At 37.6% G+C, this 18,713-nt stretch overlaps 1 protein-coding gene across 3 annotated transcripts in view; it reads left to right on the forward strand.

The window, feature by feature from the left end:
* Nucleotides 1-10,252, forward strand: part of LOC124607335 (cAMP-dependent protein kinase type I regulatory subunit) — a 271,618-nt gene extending 261,366 nt beyond the window's left edge. For all 3 annotated transcript variants that reach the window (XM_047139634.1, XM_047139635.1, XM_047139637.1), the window contains exons 4-6: nt 1,134-1,353; nt 2,758-3,049; nt 9,654-10,252. In XM_047139634.1, coding sequence (XP_046995590.1) covers nt 1,134-1,353; nt 2,758-3,049; nt 9,654-9,738 — 597 coding nt within the window. In that variant the 3' untranslated portion in view covers nt 9,739-10,252. The remainder of the gene's footprint in view (nt 1-1,133; nt 1,354-2,757; nt 3,050-9,653) is intronic.
* Nucleotides 10,253-18,713: the final 8,461 nt, after the last annotated feature.

The following is an 18,713-nucleotide window of genomic DNA, read 5'->3' on the forward strand; positions in this document are numbered from 1 at the left end:
AAGATGACCACAGCAGTGGTCGAAACCGGTCACCTTATAAAATAAATTGTGATCAAGACTGTTTTTAATAGTAATTATTTACAATTTTATTGATCACTGCTGTTCCCATAATGCATTCAAAAGTAAGGCAAGAGTATTGCTGGAGTATATCATCCTGACAGAGTTCCTATCAATACATAACCAAATACTTTAACCACAGTTGGAGACAAGTGTGAGACAGCACTTGTTCCTCTTTATATTCTAAAAAAAGGGAAATATTACTCTTTGTGATTTACACCATCAGATACCTTCTTCACACTAAGAGACAAATGCAAGACAGTGTTTTTTCCTCTCTATATTCTGATGCACAGCATATGTCAACCATTACTCATTGCTACTAGAATAGACTTTATGTTGTTCATTCTTCTTTAACAGGCAGAAAACTCAAGATAATAATTGTTGCCAGGTTCTTATCTCACACTCAGTTGTCCTCCAAAAAAACAGTCTCAGCATCATATTGCAGCAGCATTGAAGTCTCACTCTATAGTGACTTTGATGTTCGGCAAGGGCATTGCTCCTTATGACTACTAACTGTGACCACTTTCTGCCAACCACTCCCGATTGTATTCCTAACTTCCAACTGTTGACTGCCTTTGATCCTCTGCCCCAGTCGCTTATGTACTGATTTTTCGTGGATACTTGTGAGCATTTCTCCCATACAGTTTTTTTCCCATGACTCGCCCAGAGTCCTTCAGATGGACCTCTATGCCTCCAGAACCTTTTAGAAAGTGTTCAAACAATATAGCCGTTTGCCAGATCTGTTAATCACCTTGGCGCATGTGGGTGTTGTCCTCACTAGTCATTACGAGACCACTGTTTCCACGTCAGGCTGTCAAAAAGACTTACTTCATACAGAGCATGCGGCCCAATTCCGGATTCCCATCTGACACCACATTTTGTGTGTTGTATTAATATTACTCACAATAAAATTTTTCTCCTTCCCCCTCAGCCATTCCATTTCTTACATTCATAAATCTTAATAGCCACGATAGTGCACCTACAGTGCTATTTTGGCCATGCTTGCTTTAAACCTTCTGTAAATACAGTGTCAGAAGTGATATTATAATAATAATAATAATTATTATTATTTCCAGGTATTTGTAAACTCCGAACTGGTGACAACTATTGGTGATGGTGGAAGCTTTGGTGAGTTGGCCCTTATTTACGGCACACCAAGGGCTGCCACAGTGAGAGCTAAAACAGATGTTAAGCTGTGGGGAATTGACAGAGATTCTTACAGGAGAATTTTAATGGGCTCCACAATTCGTAAGCGAAAGATGTACGAAGAATTCCTTTCTCGAGTTTCAATTTTGGGTATGTGCACATTTCATCTACATGTTGTTTTCCTGTACAATTCAGGACTTTAATAACTTCAGAATCTTATGTTATGGATTTAAACTAGACCTATGCATGAGCTTTTATTTCAATTTAGGTTTTAAATCTGTAATCACCCTGCACCTTACATCAAACAATGTATTGATATGTCTGTCTGTCAGTGTGTTTTATTGCGATGTCTTAACCATCACAAAATCTCTTTCAATAATAATAGTAGTAGTAAAACTTTATTATAATTTAACTGAATCTTCATCTCAACAAATGTTTTGAATTCATGTTTAATTGTTGTAGTTCCTCTGTACAGTGCTTTGCAATTTTGTTTTTGCTACATCAGTAATTTTGATTGTGGCACCAGAGCAAGTCCTAATATATCAACTCTCACTTAGTGGATCAATTCAAAGCTTCAAATTGGCACTGTTGCTTCTTCATTTTTCCAAACCTTAAAAGGCACATGTCAATGTTTAAGTCCTGGTGTAATGTACTATTTTAACTTGTGATAAGTCATAATCACAGCAAATACTCTACCAATATTAAATGATCATCATCTTGAAATAATAACCTTGAAAACATTCACTTTGTTTCTTTCCGATGCCTTGCCACTTATGACAGCCAGGTTAAATTGTGTATATATTATATGGGTGCAGCCTCTATTGGAAATAATTTTTCTGTGGTTTTCCAGAACATATATAACATTTTCATACTATCTTTGCACTTTTAGAGTGTACGTCTTCTTACTTTTTCCCATAATCAACACACTTGTGTATAAATTTTATGGGTCTTTGTATTAAGAGTAATGTTGCAGTGTCATAGTGTATTCCACCTTTTCCCATAGCCAATTTATCATTGCCTCACAAACTTAGTCGTATTGTGCAAAAGTCAGCATTGAGATATTCCTTTAGTTTTTGAAAGAAAGAAATTTTACTTGATGTGAAAGCTGGGTTGTGCGATATGTTGCCTTACAAACAGTTTCTGCTAATCATTTCGTGAACAAGATTCCATGTCACATACGGGGGATTGTTAAAATTGATTGATAACTAGATGTTTGCCAGCTTGGCTGTTTCCTTCAGTCTTCATGATAATTTAATCAGTAACTATGGACATTATTCACTGAAGTGCCAAAGAAACTGATTCAGGCATGCGCATTCAAATATGGGGATATGTAAGCAGGCAGAATACGGCGCTGCGTTTGGTAATGCCTATATAAGACAATAAGTTTCGGCACCGTTGTTAGATCAGTCACTGCTGTTACAATGGCAGATTGTCAAAAATTTTACAATTTTACACTTTTTATCTGAAGGCTATTGATGGCCCATGTATGTAAAAATATAACTGAATTCAAGATCATGATAAAAGGCTAAAATGAAAATTTTGAAAACTTTTCAGAAAGTCTTGACAAATGGGAACGATTGACAGTTGCTGATGCACTCGAGCCAGTATCATTTGAAGATGGTGAAACAATCGTGAGGCAGGGAGAACCAGGCGATGATTTCTACATCATAGTTGATGGCACAGCTTTGGTGCTGCAGTATAGAGCAGAGGGGGATGAACCTGTGGAAGTGGGCCGTCTAGGCCCTTCAGACTACTTTGGAGAGATTGCATTGCTTTTGGACCGGCCACGAGCTGCCACTGTTGTAGCAAAGGGTCCCTTGAAATGTGTCAAGCTAGACCGTGCCAGGTATGTTGAAACATTATCACTGTAAATACTCGTAGCATATATTGGATTGAGTACCATTTCCTTTCATGTTGGTCATAAATACATCATGCACACAGATATTGTGCCACAGAGATGGTCAAGTGACATGCTTTTTGTTGTTGAAATAATTACTTAGTGTTTGTGAAAATCTCCTCATCTCACTGTCCCCCTCCCCGTCCCGTATAACAATAATGTTACATTCTCTTTGTGATATTTTTGCTGCAGTAATGTGCTCAATCTTTTTTTATGACAGTGTTCCTCCATTTTTTTGTGTGGAATATAGTGTTCACCAGTTCATATCTGAAAAAGAGGAAGCTATATTCTAAAGTGGTAGTACTGCTGGCTCCCTGTTCTGTCTGTCCAAACACTGAATACTTTTAGGCTCCTATCTTCATAGTTCACAAATTTATATTTGTTTCACATTCAGTAAATGTGTTGACAGTTTCAGTACTAATAATTTTCAAGGTTGTTATTTGTAAGAGTAGTAGTAAAGGCACCATTCACTTCAGAACTGAGGTGTCGAGCAATTGACTGGCACACAAACAGAACTGAAGTGGTGCTGAATTTTGAGTCAAAGTTTTCCTTTAGGGGTAACAAAAACATACATAAACAACAAACCTACATTTGCCAAACCTACTGCATCCCTCCAGTGCTGCAATGAAATTGAGTTGCAGTCTCAGTGACAGAACAGCATAGTCGGACTGAAAACACACACACACACACACACACACACACACACACACACACACACACACAGGGATGCTATATTTACTGTGACCCTATGTCACAGTTAAATCTACAAGCATAGTTTCTGTGATTTTCTTTTCTTTGTAGTCATATTGAAAATATGACAGACATAGTTATTTCAGTTTGAAACTAGCTTTATTGGTACAGTAGACTCTCCTATCCAGCTTAATGTGGCAGAAGGTCAAACCAGGTAACAAAAAGCCAGATTGGCCGGAGGTAAATAAATTCTCTCTTCAGACCCCAGCTGTACCATTCAAGACACACTTTTTTTTGTACCAAAACCCAATTTTATTGACATTTTCTGACTTTTAATATAGACACGTTAGTTATAAGAGTGTGTTATGTACGCATGCATCCTTCAAAAATCATTACAGGAAACGCAAAGGATCTGCACTGTAAAGTTTGAATGTATGATTACACATGCAAAAGGCCGGGCCTAACAAAAAGCAACAGGTTTGAGGTCTTAAAAATATCTTTGATATATGATTATTTCCCTCCTTCAGCTTTCTTCGGGCTGCAGTATCAGTCCACTTATGCAAACGGAAGATTTCAGCTGATGTTGCTTCCTCCTGTTAACTTACTTATTGCAGTGCTGCATAAGTCACCTTGAACCTTTCCGAATGTAGAGTTAGATTCCTTCTGCCTCCTCTTCTGTTACTTCCTCCTGCATCACCATTTTAACAATGTGATTGTCAGTTAGTTTAATCAACTTCATTATTTGCCATCCATTTTCTGCGATAGCCTCTGCACTGACATCATCACAGCCCAGTACATCATGGAGGACTATTATTATGATATTAATTATGTAGCCTGGATAGCACAGAGGCCAAATAGTAATGAGCCAAATAGTTCAGAGTCCACTGTATCAGAAAAGAGGTTATTACTTCAGATATTTGATTTGGAATCAGATTTTTTTTAAAAAAAATGGGTTTAGATGTATGGAATACCTGTTCTTTCATTTGAATTTAGTTGTATTATCAGACTGCAGTTTCCCCTCTTACTAATCTGTATGCAGGACATGAGTGCTAGACTCCTTCAGAATACTATAACCATGTAATGACAATGAAGCAGAAGGTATTTTTCCAAATTCACTTACTTTTCAACTAGAAACAGAGACATTTCAGCAACATGATGGTTCCATTTCATGTACGCTATGGAAGGTCTTTGTTATAAGGCAGAAATTGCTCCTGAGAACTTACTAACGTTTACTGTAATTTGTAATATAAATGTAATAAAGTCCCTTATCAACTGAGATGTTCTTAAATTTCTTGCTTGTTTTTGTGTGCTTGTATAGTTTAATTCTCAAACTAGTTGTGTTTTTGTACTTCAGAGGGCAGTCTCACAGATTTAGTATCTTTATAGACTACATACACACACTGTATAGTATGTTTGTTACTTGCTTTGAAAGCTTTGAAAGCCCTGTAAGCATTGGTCACAGCAGTCAGCCACCAGGCTCCATCAGTGACTCAAGAGAACAGTAATAATTCACATATTTAGCTTTTTCTGTTTGTTTCCATAATTTAATTCTTAAGTTGGTGGTAGTAGGATAGATAGGGTGTGTACATGCTGTGTGTGGACACAGGAGCAGCTGGTCACAGTTTGCAGCAGCTGAAAAGTATTATAGTCGTGGTCATGCCTCAGTGTGTAGCAGTGGCAGAGCATCTTGTGTGTCCCAGGGGACACCTCAGATGTTGCTTGTTTTGCCCACAGGCTCTGCTGCCGAGGCACCTCACAGCATGTCTGTTGCAGGGGAATCTGTGTTAACTGCAGGATGAGTGACAGATTGTAACAGATTCGTGTCACTTGAGGCGGGCAACTGTTTGGCCTTGCCCATTAACCCTTTGAGTGAGCAGGTGGCAGCTTCCTCGGCAGGGTCCAAGCAGGCACATTGGGAGGGGGGGGATATTTATTAGTTATTGTGAGTTCCGATTTTGGGCAAATTATGGAGCCCTGTAGGAAGTGGTGTCGAGGACTGGAAAGAAAGTCACTGTGGACTAAACATGTGTGCAATTGGGGGAGGGGGGGGGGGGGGAGAACCTCATCAGAGATGGGGAGAAGGCCCTACCTGCATCTATCGAGCCCATGCAGGGGCAGTCATATGGCTCACATCAGAACCAGTGACACCTGTCACTTTTGTTCTCAGGCGATCCTCAGTTTGTACATTCGGATGGCAAAAGTGTTAAAGACTGAGTTCCTTTGGTTGTGAGCTGAGTGGAGAGTCTTGCCCAAAGGCTCCATTGATTCTGTGGTGGCCAGGCTGCAGATCTCTGGATCTTTGTTGTGGGGTGGTGACCTATAGGACTCCCTTTATAGTCGGGGGTGTACTACGCAAAGCAGTACTTTTGGTGTCCACTGATGAATGCTAGCCAATCAATAAGTGCAGAGAGCAAAGTCGGACGATGTAGAAATTAAAGGCACTTTAACAGTTAAAATATTAACAATAAACTGTTGGAAGTATTTCTAACAAAGTTCCTGAATTTACTGCTCTTCAGGAAAGTTGTTGTCTACAAATTATTCTCGGAACCGAGTCCTGGCCGAAACTTGAAGTAGAAAGCTCTGAAATATTTAGCAAGGCGTGGAATGTTCATCAAAAGGACAGATCGCCACCATAAGGGGGCGAGTGTTCATTGCTGTTTACAAAAATATTGTATCTATCAAGGTCTAAATTGAATCCGACTGAAGTTATCGGGATTTGAATAGTAGGCCTAGGTGAACTAAAGTTGATTATCGGATATTTCTACTGTCCAAACTGTTCCACAGTAACAGTTACAGAACTGTTCAAAGAAATTTTACCGTCAATAGTGCAGAAATATTCATATCGTGGAATATTTGTTGGAGGCAACTTTAACCTACCAAGTATAGACTGGGACATCTATGGAGTTTTGCAGGTGATATGGACAGACAGTTTTGTGAAGCACTTTTGAACAAGCTTTCCGAAAATGGTCATGAACAGCTAGTTAGACTTTTTACTACAAACAGACCTGACCTTATCGACAGTGTCAGTCTAGAGACAGGGATTAGTGATCAAGATGTCATCATAGTGGTAAAAAAAAAAAAGTTGCTAAAGTTAATGAATCTGTCAAGTAGTGTAGGAGAGTATTTATGCTACAAAGTACATACAAACAGCCGTTGGCATCCCACTTCGATAGGGAATGGACAACATTTAGTTCCAATGTGACAGACATAGAGGAATTATGGGCAGAGTTTAAATTTATTGTAAATTGCTCCATGGATAAGTATGTGCTGAGTGGATGGTTTAAGGACAGAAAAGACCCACTATGGTATAATAATAAAATTGGGAAAATGGTGAGGAAGCAGAGATTGTTGCACTCTCAGTTAAAAGGGAACACACTAATATTGCCAGACAAAAGTTGAAATTCATGTGTCTGTAAGAAGATCAGTGCATGAAGCATCCAACTTACACTGTCATATCTTAGCAAAAGATCTTGTCAAGAAAGTTCTGGTCTTATGTAAAGTCACTAAGAATTCTATCCAGTCACTAGTGCACCAGTTTGGTGTGGTAATAGAAGACAGCAAAAGGAAAGCTAAGGTCTTAGCATTTGTGTTTAAGAACTCATTCATGCAGGAGGATTGTATTGACATACCTTCAGTTGACTGTTGTACAGATTCCCGAATGGAGGACATAGTGATAAGCTTCTCTGACCTAGAGAAGCAACTGAAAGAATTCCAAACAAAATAAGTCGCCAGGTCTGGATGGAATCCCAGTTCAGTTTTGCAAAGAAAACTTGACGGCACTGTCCCCTGACTTAGCTTGCATTTATTTTGAATCTGTCACCTAGCGCAAAGTCCTAAGCGACTGGAAAAGGCACAGATGACTGCTGTATATAAGAAGCATAAAAGAACTAACTTTCTATATTGCAGAGGAATATCCGTAACTTCAGTTTGCTGCAGAACTCGTGAACATACTGTCAGTTCGAATAAAATAAAGTTCCTTGAGATGGAAAAGCTGCTGCCCTCAAATCAGCACAGATTTAGTAAGCGTTGTTTGTTTGAAACTCAGTTTGCCTTTTTTTCCACATGACATATTGTGAACTACGGGTCAAGGGCAACAGGCAGATTCCATATTCCTAGATTTCTGGAAAGCGTTAGACACAATGGCCCACTTCAAACTGGTAATGAAGTTATGAGCATACAGAACAGGTTCCCAGATGTGTGAGTGTCTCGAAGATGTCTCAAGTAACAGGACACAGTACATTGTGCTGAATGGCAAAGATTCATCAGAGGCAAGGGTATCATCAGGAGTGGGCCAGAGAAGTGTGATAAGACCACTATTATTCTTTATATGCATAAATGATCTGACAGACAGGATGAGCAGCAATCTGGCTATTTGCTGATGATGCTGTGGTGTTTAGGAAGCTGTCATCATTGTGTGACTGTAGGAGGATACAAAATGGCAAAATTTCTGATTGGTGTGGCGTCTGTCAGCTAGCTCTAAATATAGAAAAATGTAAGTTACTGCAGATGAGTAGAAAAACAATTCCTTGCTGTTCAATACAGCGTTAGGAGTGTGCTGCTTGACACAGTCACGTTCTTTTAATTTCTGGTCCTAACATTGCACAGCTACATGAAAAGGAATGAGCATGTAATGATGATGGTAGTAGAGAAGGTCAGTGGTCAACTTCTGTTTATTGGGAGAATCTTAGGGAAGTGTAGTTCATCTATAAACAAGAAAATGTATAGAAAACAGTGTGACCCATTCTTGAATTCTGCATAAATGTGTGGGATACCCAACAGGTGAGATTAAAGGAAGACGTAGAAGCAATTCAGAAGCATGACGCTAGATTTATTACTGGTAGGTTTGATCAGTGCACAAGTATTTCAGAGATGCTTAGCGAACTCGGATGGGAATCCCTAGAGGGAAGATAATGTTCTTTTCACAAGCCACTATTGAGAAATTTGAGAACCGACATATGGGACTGACTGCCGAACAGTTCTATTGCCACCAACATACATTTTGTGCAAGGATCATGAAGATAAGAGTAAAGAAATCAGGGCTCGTATGGAGGCATAAGACAGCTGTTTTTCCCTCGCTCCTGTTGCGAGTAGAACAGGAAAGTAAATTGCTAGTAGGGACACAAGCTGCGCTCTGACATGCATCATACAATAGCTTGTGGAGTATGTATCTAGATGATCACTTTAGTATTATACTAGACATGGTCTTATGCCATTTAACACTTCTGATTGTGAACTATTATACCCAGGGAGGTAAAAAGAACTGATACGCAATTAAAGTTTCACTATATAGGGCATTGCTTCACTTGAGTGATTGGTACGGCACAAATTTATGATTATCAGTGACCATATTCTCAATGACCCAACTATTTGTAACATGTTAATGAAAGTGAGTAAATGACTAAACAAAAATTGGTCTTCTTGCATTCCACAGTTATGTTTTAATATTTAGGGTAAAGAATCTTTGAATAGTGATAAGAGTGAGCAAGAGAAGAGCAGCTGGTGCAGACCAGAGAGAGACGTAATTTAAAATTATGATTTTAGAGTTTCTGAATGTTAATGCACTGGAGGAAGCCAGCACAAAAAAATGTGTATTGACATGTTGAATGTTGCTGCATACTAACTCTCCTTTCCCCACACATGTAACCAGCATGACAGCTTTACTGGTTCAAGAAAAGATTATGAAAGAACATTTTACTTTGTTTTGTATTGACTAATTCCTGTCATTTTCTTTTTCTCAAGCATTTCGCGTCTTAACTAGCTGTAGGGAAACTACATTTCACATGAAGATTACAGTACTAATTTCAGCTAAGGTAAAAGTTTTTCTTTCCCTTCTTGTCATTAATATTCTCATGTGTTGTTTCAGATTTGAAAGAGTACTGGGACCATGTGCAGATATTTTGAAGAGAAATATTACACAGTACAACAGCTTTGTGTCCTTATCTGTTTAATGGTGCTGCAGTTGGAATTGTAGGTTTAATAGCTTGACATTCACTGGCAGTGTTAATGTGCCTGTTATAATGTCTCAAACAAATAATTACTTACGGTTTGCTGATTACAAGTTCGTAAAAAGAAGCTCAAACTTTTTAATGTAGGCGAATATATACTGCATGTGAAACTCTGATGAATGTTTTCCCCCTATTTTCCATACTTCATGCAAAAAAGCTGCTTAATTTTTACTTACACAACCATTTCAAACAAATACAGACTAGTGCAACTGAATGTGCATTTGTTTTTTTGTTTTTCTCTGAAGATGGAAAAAATATTTATGTACATTAAAAGAAACTTTTGTTATAAGATAAATGGGGAAGAGGTTGTTGAATGCAGCTTTTTTTTCTTTTTTTTTGAGGATAAGGAATTTTAATCATATAAAATATTACAAATTAAAAATATCATATTTATTGACAAAGTTATAAAAGCACTATGTATGTACATTTTCAAGAAATAAAGTTTTCAGCCATTGAATGAATGATAATTATTACATTGTAGTAGTCTTGTAACATCTTAATATGTAATTCTGGATTGAGCTTGGATGTTTCTTTCCATGATCATACCTGTAAAATAGCAATTTTATACCGTTCTAAGTTTTGTGTATGTGTTAGTCATGTGCATAACTTAGTGAAGTTGAATTTCTATCAGTGGACAATAAGTAGCTCATACAGTCTTCATTCCTATATAAAATCAGTAAGTCATATTAGAGCAGTCAGAATCAGTTCTAGTTCACTTACAATTTTTGCTGCACTCATACCTTACCTTGTCTCCAGCAAGGTTGCTAGCAACATTAACATTAAGTGTTAATGAAATCCATGAAAACCTAAATCTGGATGACTAGACTGAGATTTGCTACCACTGGGCCATCTTGCTCGATGTACCTGCAATGACTAAAGATGCACAGACATAAACGTTTATGCTCCACACATTCCAAGCCACATGTTCATAATCCAATACCGTGACTTCATTGCTCTGTGAACTTTGTTACTCATAGCAACTGGAAAAAGCTATACACGCTTTTCATTTGCATTTCATGTATCACAAAGTCACATGCTTGCAATTGTGAAATGAATACTGAAAACGTGCAATGAAAAACTCCCATTTATTTTTATCCCAACTGCAAAAATAAAAAGCCTTCTTGCAATAATTAAAGGATTAGAAGCAGTTAGGAATTTCCTAAATAGCATTTCAGCGATGGTGAAGATGCTATTAAAATACAGTCCACCATACATCAATACATCACCAATTTTTGGCACTGATATTTACGGAAATGTTGCATTATGCGTGATTTACATGCAAAGTGTTGGAAGAAAGAGAAATTTTTCGAAATGTCAGCTACCTGGAAACACCGAAGATTCCTTGCGTATGTGGGAAAATTGCATTCGTTGAGTATAATAGATGCTGTTTTAATTAATGTTTTCTATGTCTCTGTGAAAAATATCATCCCGCAACTTAAATTAAAATGTCGAAAGCACATCCAATGATTAATCCCCTCACAGTCTGGTATTTTGTCAATCACCATTATATTAAATAAAGTTAATTGCACCCTTATTTATTTATGTTCAACTTAGACGTTTAAGCCTGTCCCTTGTCCTTAGAACCTGTGTCTGCAGATTGAAGCATCGAAGTGCAAAGCAGTTCGTGGTACCTTACCCAACTGCACATATATAGGATTTCAGAAATCACAACAGGCATACAGTTTCAGGTAAATTTCATGTGTTTGGTTTTAATTGTTGATAAATATAATATCTATTGTGATAATAAAAGTTAACAAACAACCGACATTGGAAATTCAATAAAAGTTCATGTAAATACACGTGTCTTTTCATGATATTACCTTTCAAAAGTAATATGTTTGACTTAATATGATTAGTGTTAGGGGAAAAAAGAAAAAAAAGAAAGAAAAATAGCGAGACTCGATTCTGTGATCCACCCACTACAGAGCTCGAACACTAACAACACGACCGCCACTAGCTCGTGCTGAGGGCCACAACGCACCAATACATCAATGACAAGTAAAACCTCTATCGCCATTTTCTCAAGATTGCCTAAGTAGTATGCCTTACTTGCACATCATTTCGTCCTAATGGACTACTGTACGAGCACAAAGTTTTGAAGAATATCTGTGATCTGAACTTTGTGGCGGTAAGATGTGATGGAAGACCCAGTGTTACTGTACATAATTGTACAAGACAAAGCTTTCAAATTGTCAATTCATATGATAATATCATGTTTCAGAAACAGTGCTTACACAAACACGTTATATTGAATCCTACAGAAGTTCCACGACTAACCAAAAGCCTTACCTTCAGCCCCATAATCCAGTTCAATCATAGTCATCAAAGACACACTCCCTCCTGATGCCTCCACTGTAAACACTTTTGCTAATAATCCAACCAAATCTAATTTAATCCTAAGATTTTGCATTGCCTCTACCAGTTCATACTATCATCCAACCATAACACCCATCCCCCTCTCCCCCAGTTATCTTTCAGGAATTTAATATCTCCAACATGGCCTCACCATTCTATCCCACGTCACTTCTTAGAAACGCAAACCTCTGTCTGATGGGTATTAGTGTCTTTAAAGACTAATAGTAATTTGCCACAATAATATAGAGTTTACTCAGAAGATTAACTGGAAAAGGTGTTTTATGCAATCACTTTTAATTGTATTCAGATGTAAATGTGATCGAAGAACCTTGTGTTGCTTCAAATGATTTTGATGCACAAGCATAGGAATTTTTGTATTTGTTGTGAAAGCAATAAATAAATATTCAGAAACAGATCATTGTTGCAATTCAAACATTATTTTACAAGAACCTTTAACTGATTTTCTTACAATTATCCTTTGAAGCTGATTTTGCCATTAAGCAGCAGTCGGCACATAGCTGTCATTTTGGTAAATTATAGATACTAGTAAAAGGCCATCGAAAATAAACAAAGACATGTTCACAAGGAATTGAACTTTCAAACAATGGAAACTCCCAAGTTGAAATATGAACAGTATAAGGAAAGATAGATAGCTACTTCCTGTAAAGATGACATGTTAAACTGCAGACAGGCACAATGAAAAGGTGGTTATATATTAACTTCTGGCCAAAGCCTTCATCAGAAAAGAAAAACACTCACACGCCACGCACAAATGATCACCATCTCTGATGGAATGCCATTAATCTCTGACATAGCAAGATATATTAATTTGTTACACACTGGATCTCACTTTCTGTTTGGATACCAGTCCAAACTGCTGGAGATGGCAGTCGTGTGCATGTGGGGGATGTTCAAAAATGGCTCTGAGCACTATGGGACTTAACATCTATGGTCATCAGTCCCCTAGAACTTAGAACTACTTAAACCTAACTAACCTAAGGACAGCACACAACACCCAGCCATCACGAGGCAGAGAAAATCCCTGACCCCGCCGGGAATCGAACCCGGGAACCCGTGCGTGGGAAGCGAGAACGCTACCGCACGACCACGAGATGCGGGCTGTGGGGGATGTGTTTGCTTTGTGTGTGAGGGGGGGGCATGCGTGCGAGCGCTTTCCCTTTTGTGATGAAGGGTTTGGCTGAAAGTTAACGTGTAAGTGTTTTTTGATGTGCCTGTCTGAAGCATTGCTTCTGTAGTTTCGTGTTTTGCTTTTCAAAATTATTGATGCATGAAGTCGTCTCCTTATTACCTTTTGTTTCATGACTGTCTTCATGTAATGATATAGGTTCATTTATATTTTTTTTATTTAGAAGCGATTGGTCCACAGTCCTATACTAATGATACAGAGTTAGTACGGCTTTCAGCTATTTAACTATGTAGAGAAGCAACTGGTTTGGTGATGTGTTGATTATGCACCATCATGTACACATTTGCGTTTCTACAAGTTGGACCTTGTAATCTATATTTCTTATTGTTTCTGTGTAATAAAAATGATTTGTTGCATTTTACTTCATATTATCATGGTCACCACCACCACCAAGCTTTTCTGCTCTCCAGTGACCACCTTGCACCTTCTAATGGGACCCTGTCTTGGCCTGTAATTGAAATATTGTTAAATAACTGATGAAACAAAAGTCAGATACAATTCTGTCAGAATTTTCCAGGCACACAATTGATTAAAGTTAATTGCAGGACGAGGAATCTAGAACAGTTTTTGCTAACACTGTCGTAGAGTGCCAACAGTGACAACAATTTTACTCATCTTTCTGTTAGAGCCCATAGTTGCTGTTGTATCTTGTTGCCCTAAAAAACAATCAGGATATGATCTTGCTGAGAGGTTTCATGGCAACTGTAAGTGGTTAATGACAGTATGTTGATCGTCATCTTGCAGTCAGCATTGCGGTGTAATTTCTTCATTCAATAAATTTATCAATAATGTCAATTAACAGAGTTCAAGTTACTCTGCTATAAATTCTTCACATAAAAAAGGACACTTTTTTTTCACCTAATGAAACATTAACTGGTGAGCCAAAACATGACCCACCTGATTAATAACTTGTTTGTCTGTCTTCGGAACAAAGTGCAACATTAATTCTGCTTATTAGGGATCTGATAGTTTGTTACAAGGTTTGTGGAGGTATGTGCCATTAGATGTCTATGCACAGATCATGTAATTCGTGTAAATAACAGGGCACTGATTTACATACATGGTGATGGCACCCGATAGCAACACAAATGGGTTCCACAGGATTTACATCAGGTGAATTTGGTTGCCAAGACATCAACATGAGTTCACTATAATGCTCCTCAAATTCCTGTAGCATGGTTGTGCTTCAAACCATTGTAGCATGGTTCTGGTTCTTAGGCATGGACAGCGATAACTCTGAAAAATGATGTCGACAGGAAAGACATCAAGCATGAAGGGGTGCATGTGGTTCGCAGCTGTTAGTGTGTCTTTGATTACTATCACAGTTCCCATGCAAGTGCAGGAGAATGTCTCCTTTTGCATAATACTGCTCCCAACAACCTGCATCTGTGGGGCGCTGCCCATTTTGAGCCACCATTCACCTTGATGACAGTGTTTTTTGGAGATGAACATCATCCTAGTGTAGCAAGAATACGATTCACCCAAAGAGCTGACACATTTACGTTGATTGACAGCCAAAGTCTGATCATCCTGTGCCCGATGCAATCATAATTGGTGATATCGTTGGATCAGTATGTGAACACGTAGGGGCGATCTGCTGTGGAGCTCTGTGTTCAACAATGTATGATGATGAATGGTGTGCTCCAAAACACTTGTGCGTGCTCTAGCATTGTGCTCTTTCAGCAGAGATGCCACAGATCACCATCTATCCTACTTTATAGAGCAGACAAATTTCCAAACACCATGTTCTGTGAATAGTTGTGGTTGTACAACCATTTAATGCTTAGTGGTAGTTTCACTGTCCTACCTCTTTCGGTAAATGCTAACTATAGTAGAATTTGAACATTCGACCAGCTTCACCATTTTAGAGATACTTGTTCACCGGCTCTGCATAATAATAATCTGCCCTTTGTCAAAGTAGCTTATCTCAAGGAATTTCCCAATCTCCAGTCTGTATGTTGGCTAGAGTGATCCCCAGTCTGTCTCTGCACCATTTATATACCTTTACTGTGTCACATGCCCACAATGGTACATTAGAGTTGAGTTACATTTCAGCTTCTATCCATCGCATCTCACAACCAAGTGCCTCTACTACTCACTGCAGTGTAAACATAACCCAGAGATTCACTTATATTGACAGTTCACAGAGTATGATTCAGTAGAGTCTTAATCATAGGTCATTTTTATTTAGAATGAATACATCACAATAGAATTACAGTTTCTGAAGTCTGAATATTAGATAGTGTTTTTTTTTTTTTTTGGGAAAGGTTTTCGGAATAAAAGATAGTAAATAACAAAACATAAAAATATAGCTCTCCAGTTGTATTATCGTCAATAGTATTCCACAGGTTTACAGAGGTATAGTCTCATTATAACCTGACTCTAAAAGAAATCAGAAAACAACTAATAATAGAGCCTTCTTTGGCCTGGTAGGAGTTTTTAGTACGAGGTAACATTAAAATTCTGATTATCAATGTTTTTTAATATGCTCCTACTGTGGTCACTGTGATGAACAATTTGCTTCGGAGCTTACATGTTTGCTCTTTGGGGAATACTTCTTAAATAAATTTTCTATTTTATCTAGTTTGAAATTTTCATTAATACTTTGCATCAAGTATGGCTTTTGTGTAGAGTGTGGAAATTTTTTTTTTTTTTTTTTTTTTTTTTTTTTTTCGGAATTTTAATTGCATTTAGAGATTTCTATAAATTAAGATTTTTGTTTAACTGCTAAAGTGTGATACATTTTGCTGCCAAACTTTGTGCATTTCACCAATACGTAATGAATTCTTGGTCGCGTCCAGATCAAAATGCAGAATTTGTATGTAGAGTACCGAATATATAATTACTTTGAGTAACGATGACTGGAAAAAACTCAGACTTTTCTGAATGATTTCATGATGCCTTCATCTGCCATTCTCTTTACTTGGTGTAAGACTGTACATTTGCAGCATTAGGCTATTTTCAAGTAGCTAAGATGGAAGCATTACAAATTTGATGCTTTACTGTGTCTCATGAATTTAAAATAGCAACAAGTCATACCCCAAGATATAGCATGAGGATTGTAATTTACTTTATGGTTGATTCTTTAATAGTATATTTTGAAGTGTATGATTGCATGCAATTGTCTTAAAATAAATTGGTAATAGTTTTTTCACTATTTTAGGAGCATGTTACTTTTGAACAGTTGTTGCAAAGCTCTATATATGAATTTCGGTGTGTTTAATGTAATTATATTTGGAATGTTATAATTATTTTAAAGAAATTTGTTACTTACACTATATATGTCTTTTGTTCTCAATTGTATTTAATTATCATTCACTGTTGGTGTAAATGTGACTGAATGTCATTTTCTTCAAATAAATTCTAAATCTTTGTTTCATTACTTTGAGAGCACATCATTTTCGTACAGTTGTTACAAAGATCTAGTGTACAGGGTGACACAGAATAACTGGAATGTTTGAAATGAATAGTGGCAGCAATGGGGAGGTGGCAGCACTGTGGGTTCATGACAATTAGTGAGTAAACAATCCATCATTTCAGTAATCATGGATCAGCGGAACAGACAACAGTGTGTGTTAGCCATGATAATGTTTTATAAAAGCCGGCCAGAGAGGCCGAGCGGTTCTAGGCGCTACAGTCTGGAACCGAGCGACCGCTATGGTAGCAGGTTCGAATCCTGCCTCGGGCATGGATGTGTTTGATGTCCTTATGTTAGTTAGGTTTAAGTAGTTCTAAGTTCTAGGGGACAGATGATCTCAGAAGTTAAGTCCCATAGTGCTCAGAGCCATTTTTTGTTTTATAAAAACAATGATAGTTTGGTAGTGGCGCAGAGGGAGTTACAACATTTTTATAATTTAGGATGTCATGATGCTGTTCTTTCGAAATACGCGATAAAATGTTGGATTAATAACTTTGAAGAAACTGGATCTGCCCTCAAGAAGAAACCAACAGGACGACTAAGAAGTGTGCATTGTCCAGCAAACGTTGATGATGTACGCAAATCTGTCTTACGGAGTCCACAGCATTCAGTTCATAAGTGAGCAGTAGTGGTTGGAATGTCCTGGGAGAGTGTCCGCAGAATTCTTCATCTTAATTTAAAATTTCATCCGTACAAACTACAGATTGTACAACAATTGAAGGACAATGGTTACCAGCTACATTTAGGAATCTGTCGACAAATGATAACAATAATAAACAATGACGATGAATTTCTAAACAAGTTGTGGGTGTCACGTGAGGCACATTTTCATCTCGCAGGTTATGTGAATAAACAGAACTACGGTTACTGGGCAAACACAAATCCTAATGAAATTCATGACCGCCCTTTACATGCTAGTAAAGTGATAGTATGGTGTAGTGTTTAATCACGTCGATTATCGGACTGTATTTTTAACAAATGAACAGGGGAAAAACAACAACTGTCAATGCCGATCGTTACATGGACATGTTACAAACTTTCATTACACCTGCCTTGAACAACTTTCCAAACATTAAAGAAGCCTGGTTTCAACAGAATGGAGTGACATCACACACTGCACAGCAATCAATGGCATATGTGCGAGAATTGTTTGGCAACTGAGTGATCTCACGATTCGGTAACATTCCCTGGCCCCCACCAGATTTATCCGTTTGTGATTTTTAGGACATAAGTTTTAAAAAATGATAAATGCCAGCAGTGTTTCGTAAATGGCAAATTTGTAAGATTTCAATTACTATGAATGCAATTTGTTTCCTTCATCACTTCTAGTTTTATTGGATTGTGGAAATGTTCCCATTTTTCTGTGTCACCCTGTATAAAATCAATCACAGTACTCTAACATACTGAAAACCGTGAAAATCGTATCAGACATTTCATGACCTGCGTGATCTTTCACATTACATTCATATTTATTAATGAGTATAACAATAGTTCTATATTCTATGGTTCTATAATGCATCATCATAGAACTGTTAAAAAAGGATCTCAAAATTTTCAATTTTGCAGGTGGATGGGCTAATTCGCTTATTGTCATGTGTTCTTTATATCTTGGGATATAACTTGTTCCTACATTAAATTCATAAGTGGTATTAATGTATCCAGTGTACCAATGCTTCTGTTTTAGATACCTGATAGTCATACATCACATAAAGAGAATGACAGCTGAAGGATTCATGAAATCATTCAAAAAATTCATAGCATCTGCAGACCGTCTTGGAATGAATATTGTAAATTCAGGCTTATTTTTGATTTATCCAAATAATATCATTAACAGTGGATTTTTCTTCCTTTTGCATTTGAGTCTCTGGAAGTTGAAACCTGTGGACTTCAATTTCATTTGTAAGATTCTTAGAAGAGACAGGAGTGAAGTACTTGAAT

The sequence above is a fragment of the Schistocerca americana genome, chromosome 3 (genome assembly GCF_021461395.2).
Source record: "Schistocerca americana isolate TAMUIC-IGC-003095 chromosome 3, iqSchAmer2.1, whole genome shotgun sequence".
Lineage (NCBI taxonomy): Eukaryota > Metazoa > Arthropoda > Insecta > Orthoptera > Acrididae > Schistocerca > Schistocerca americana.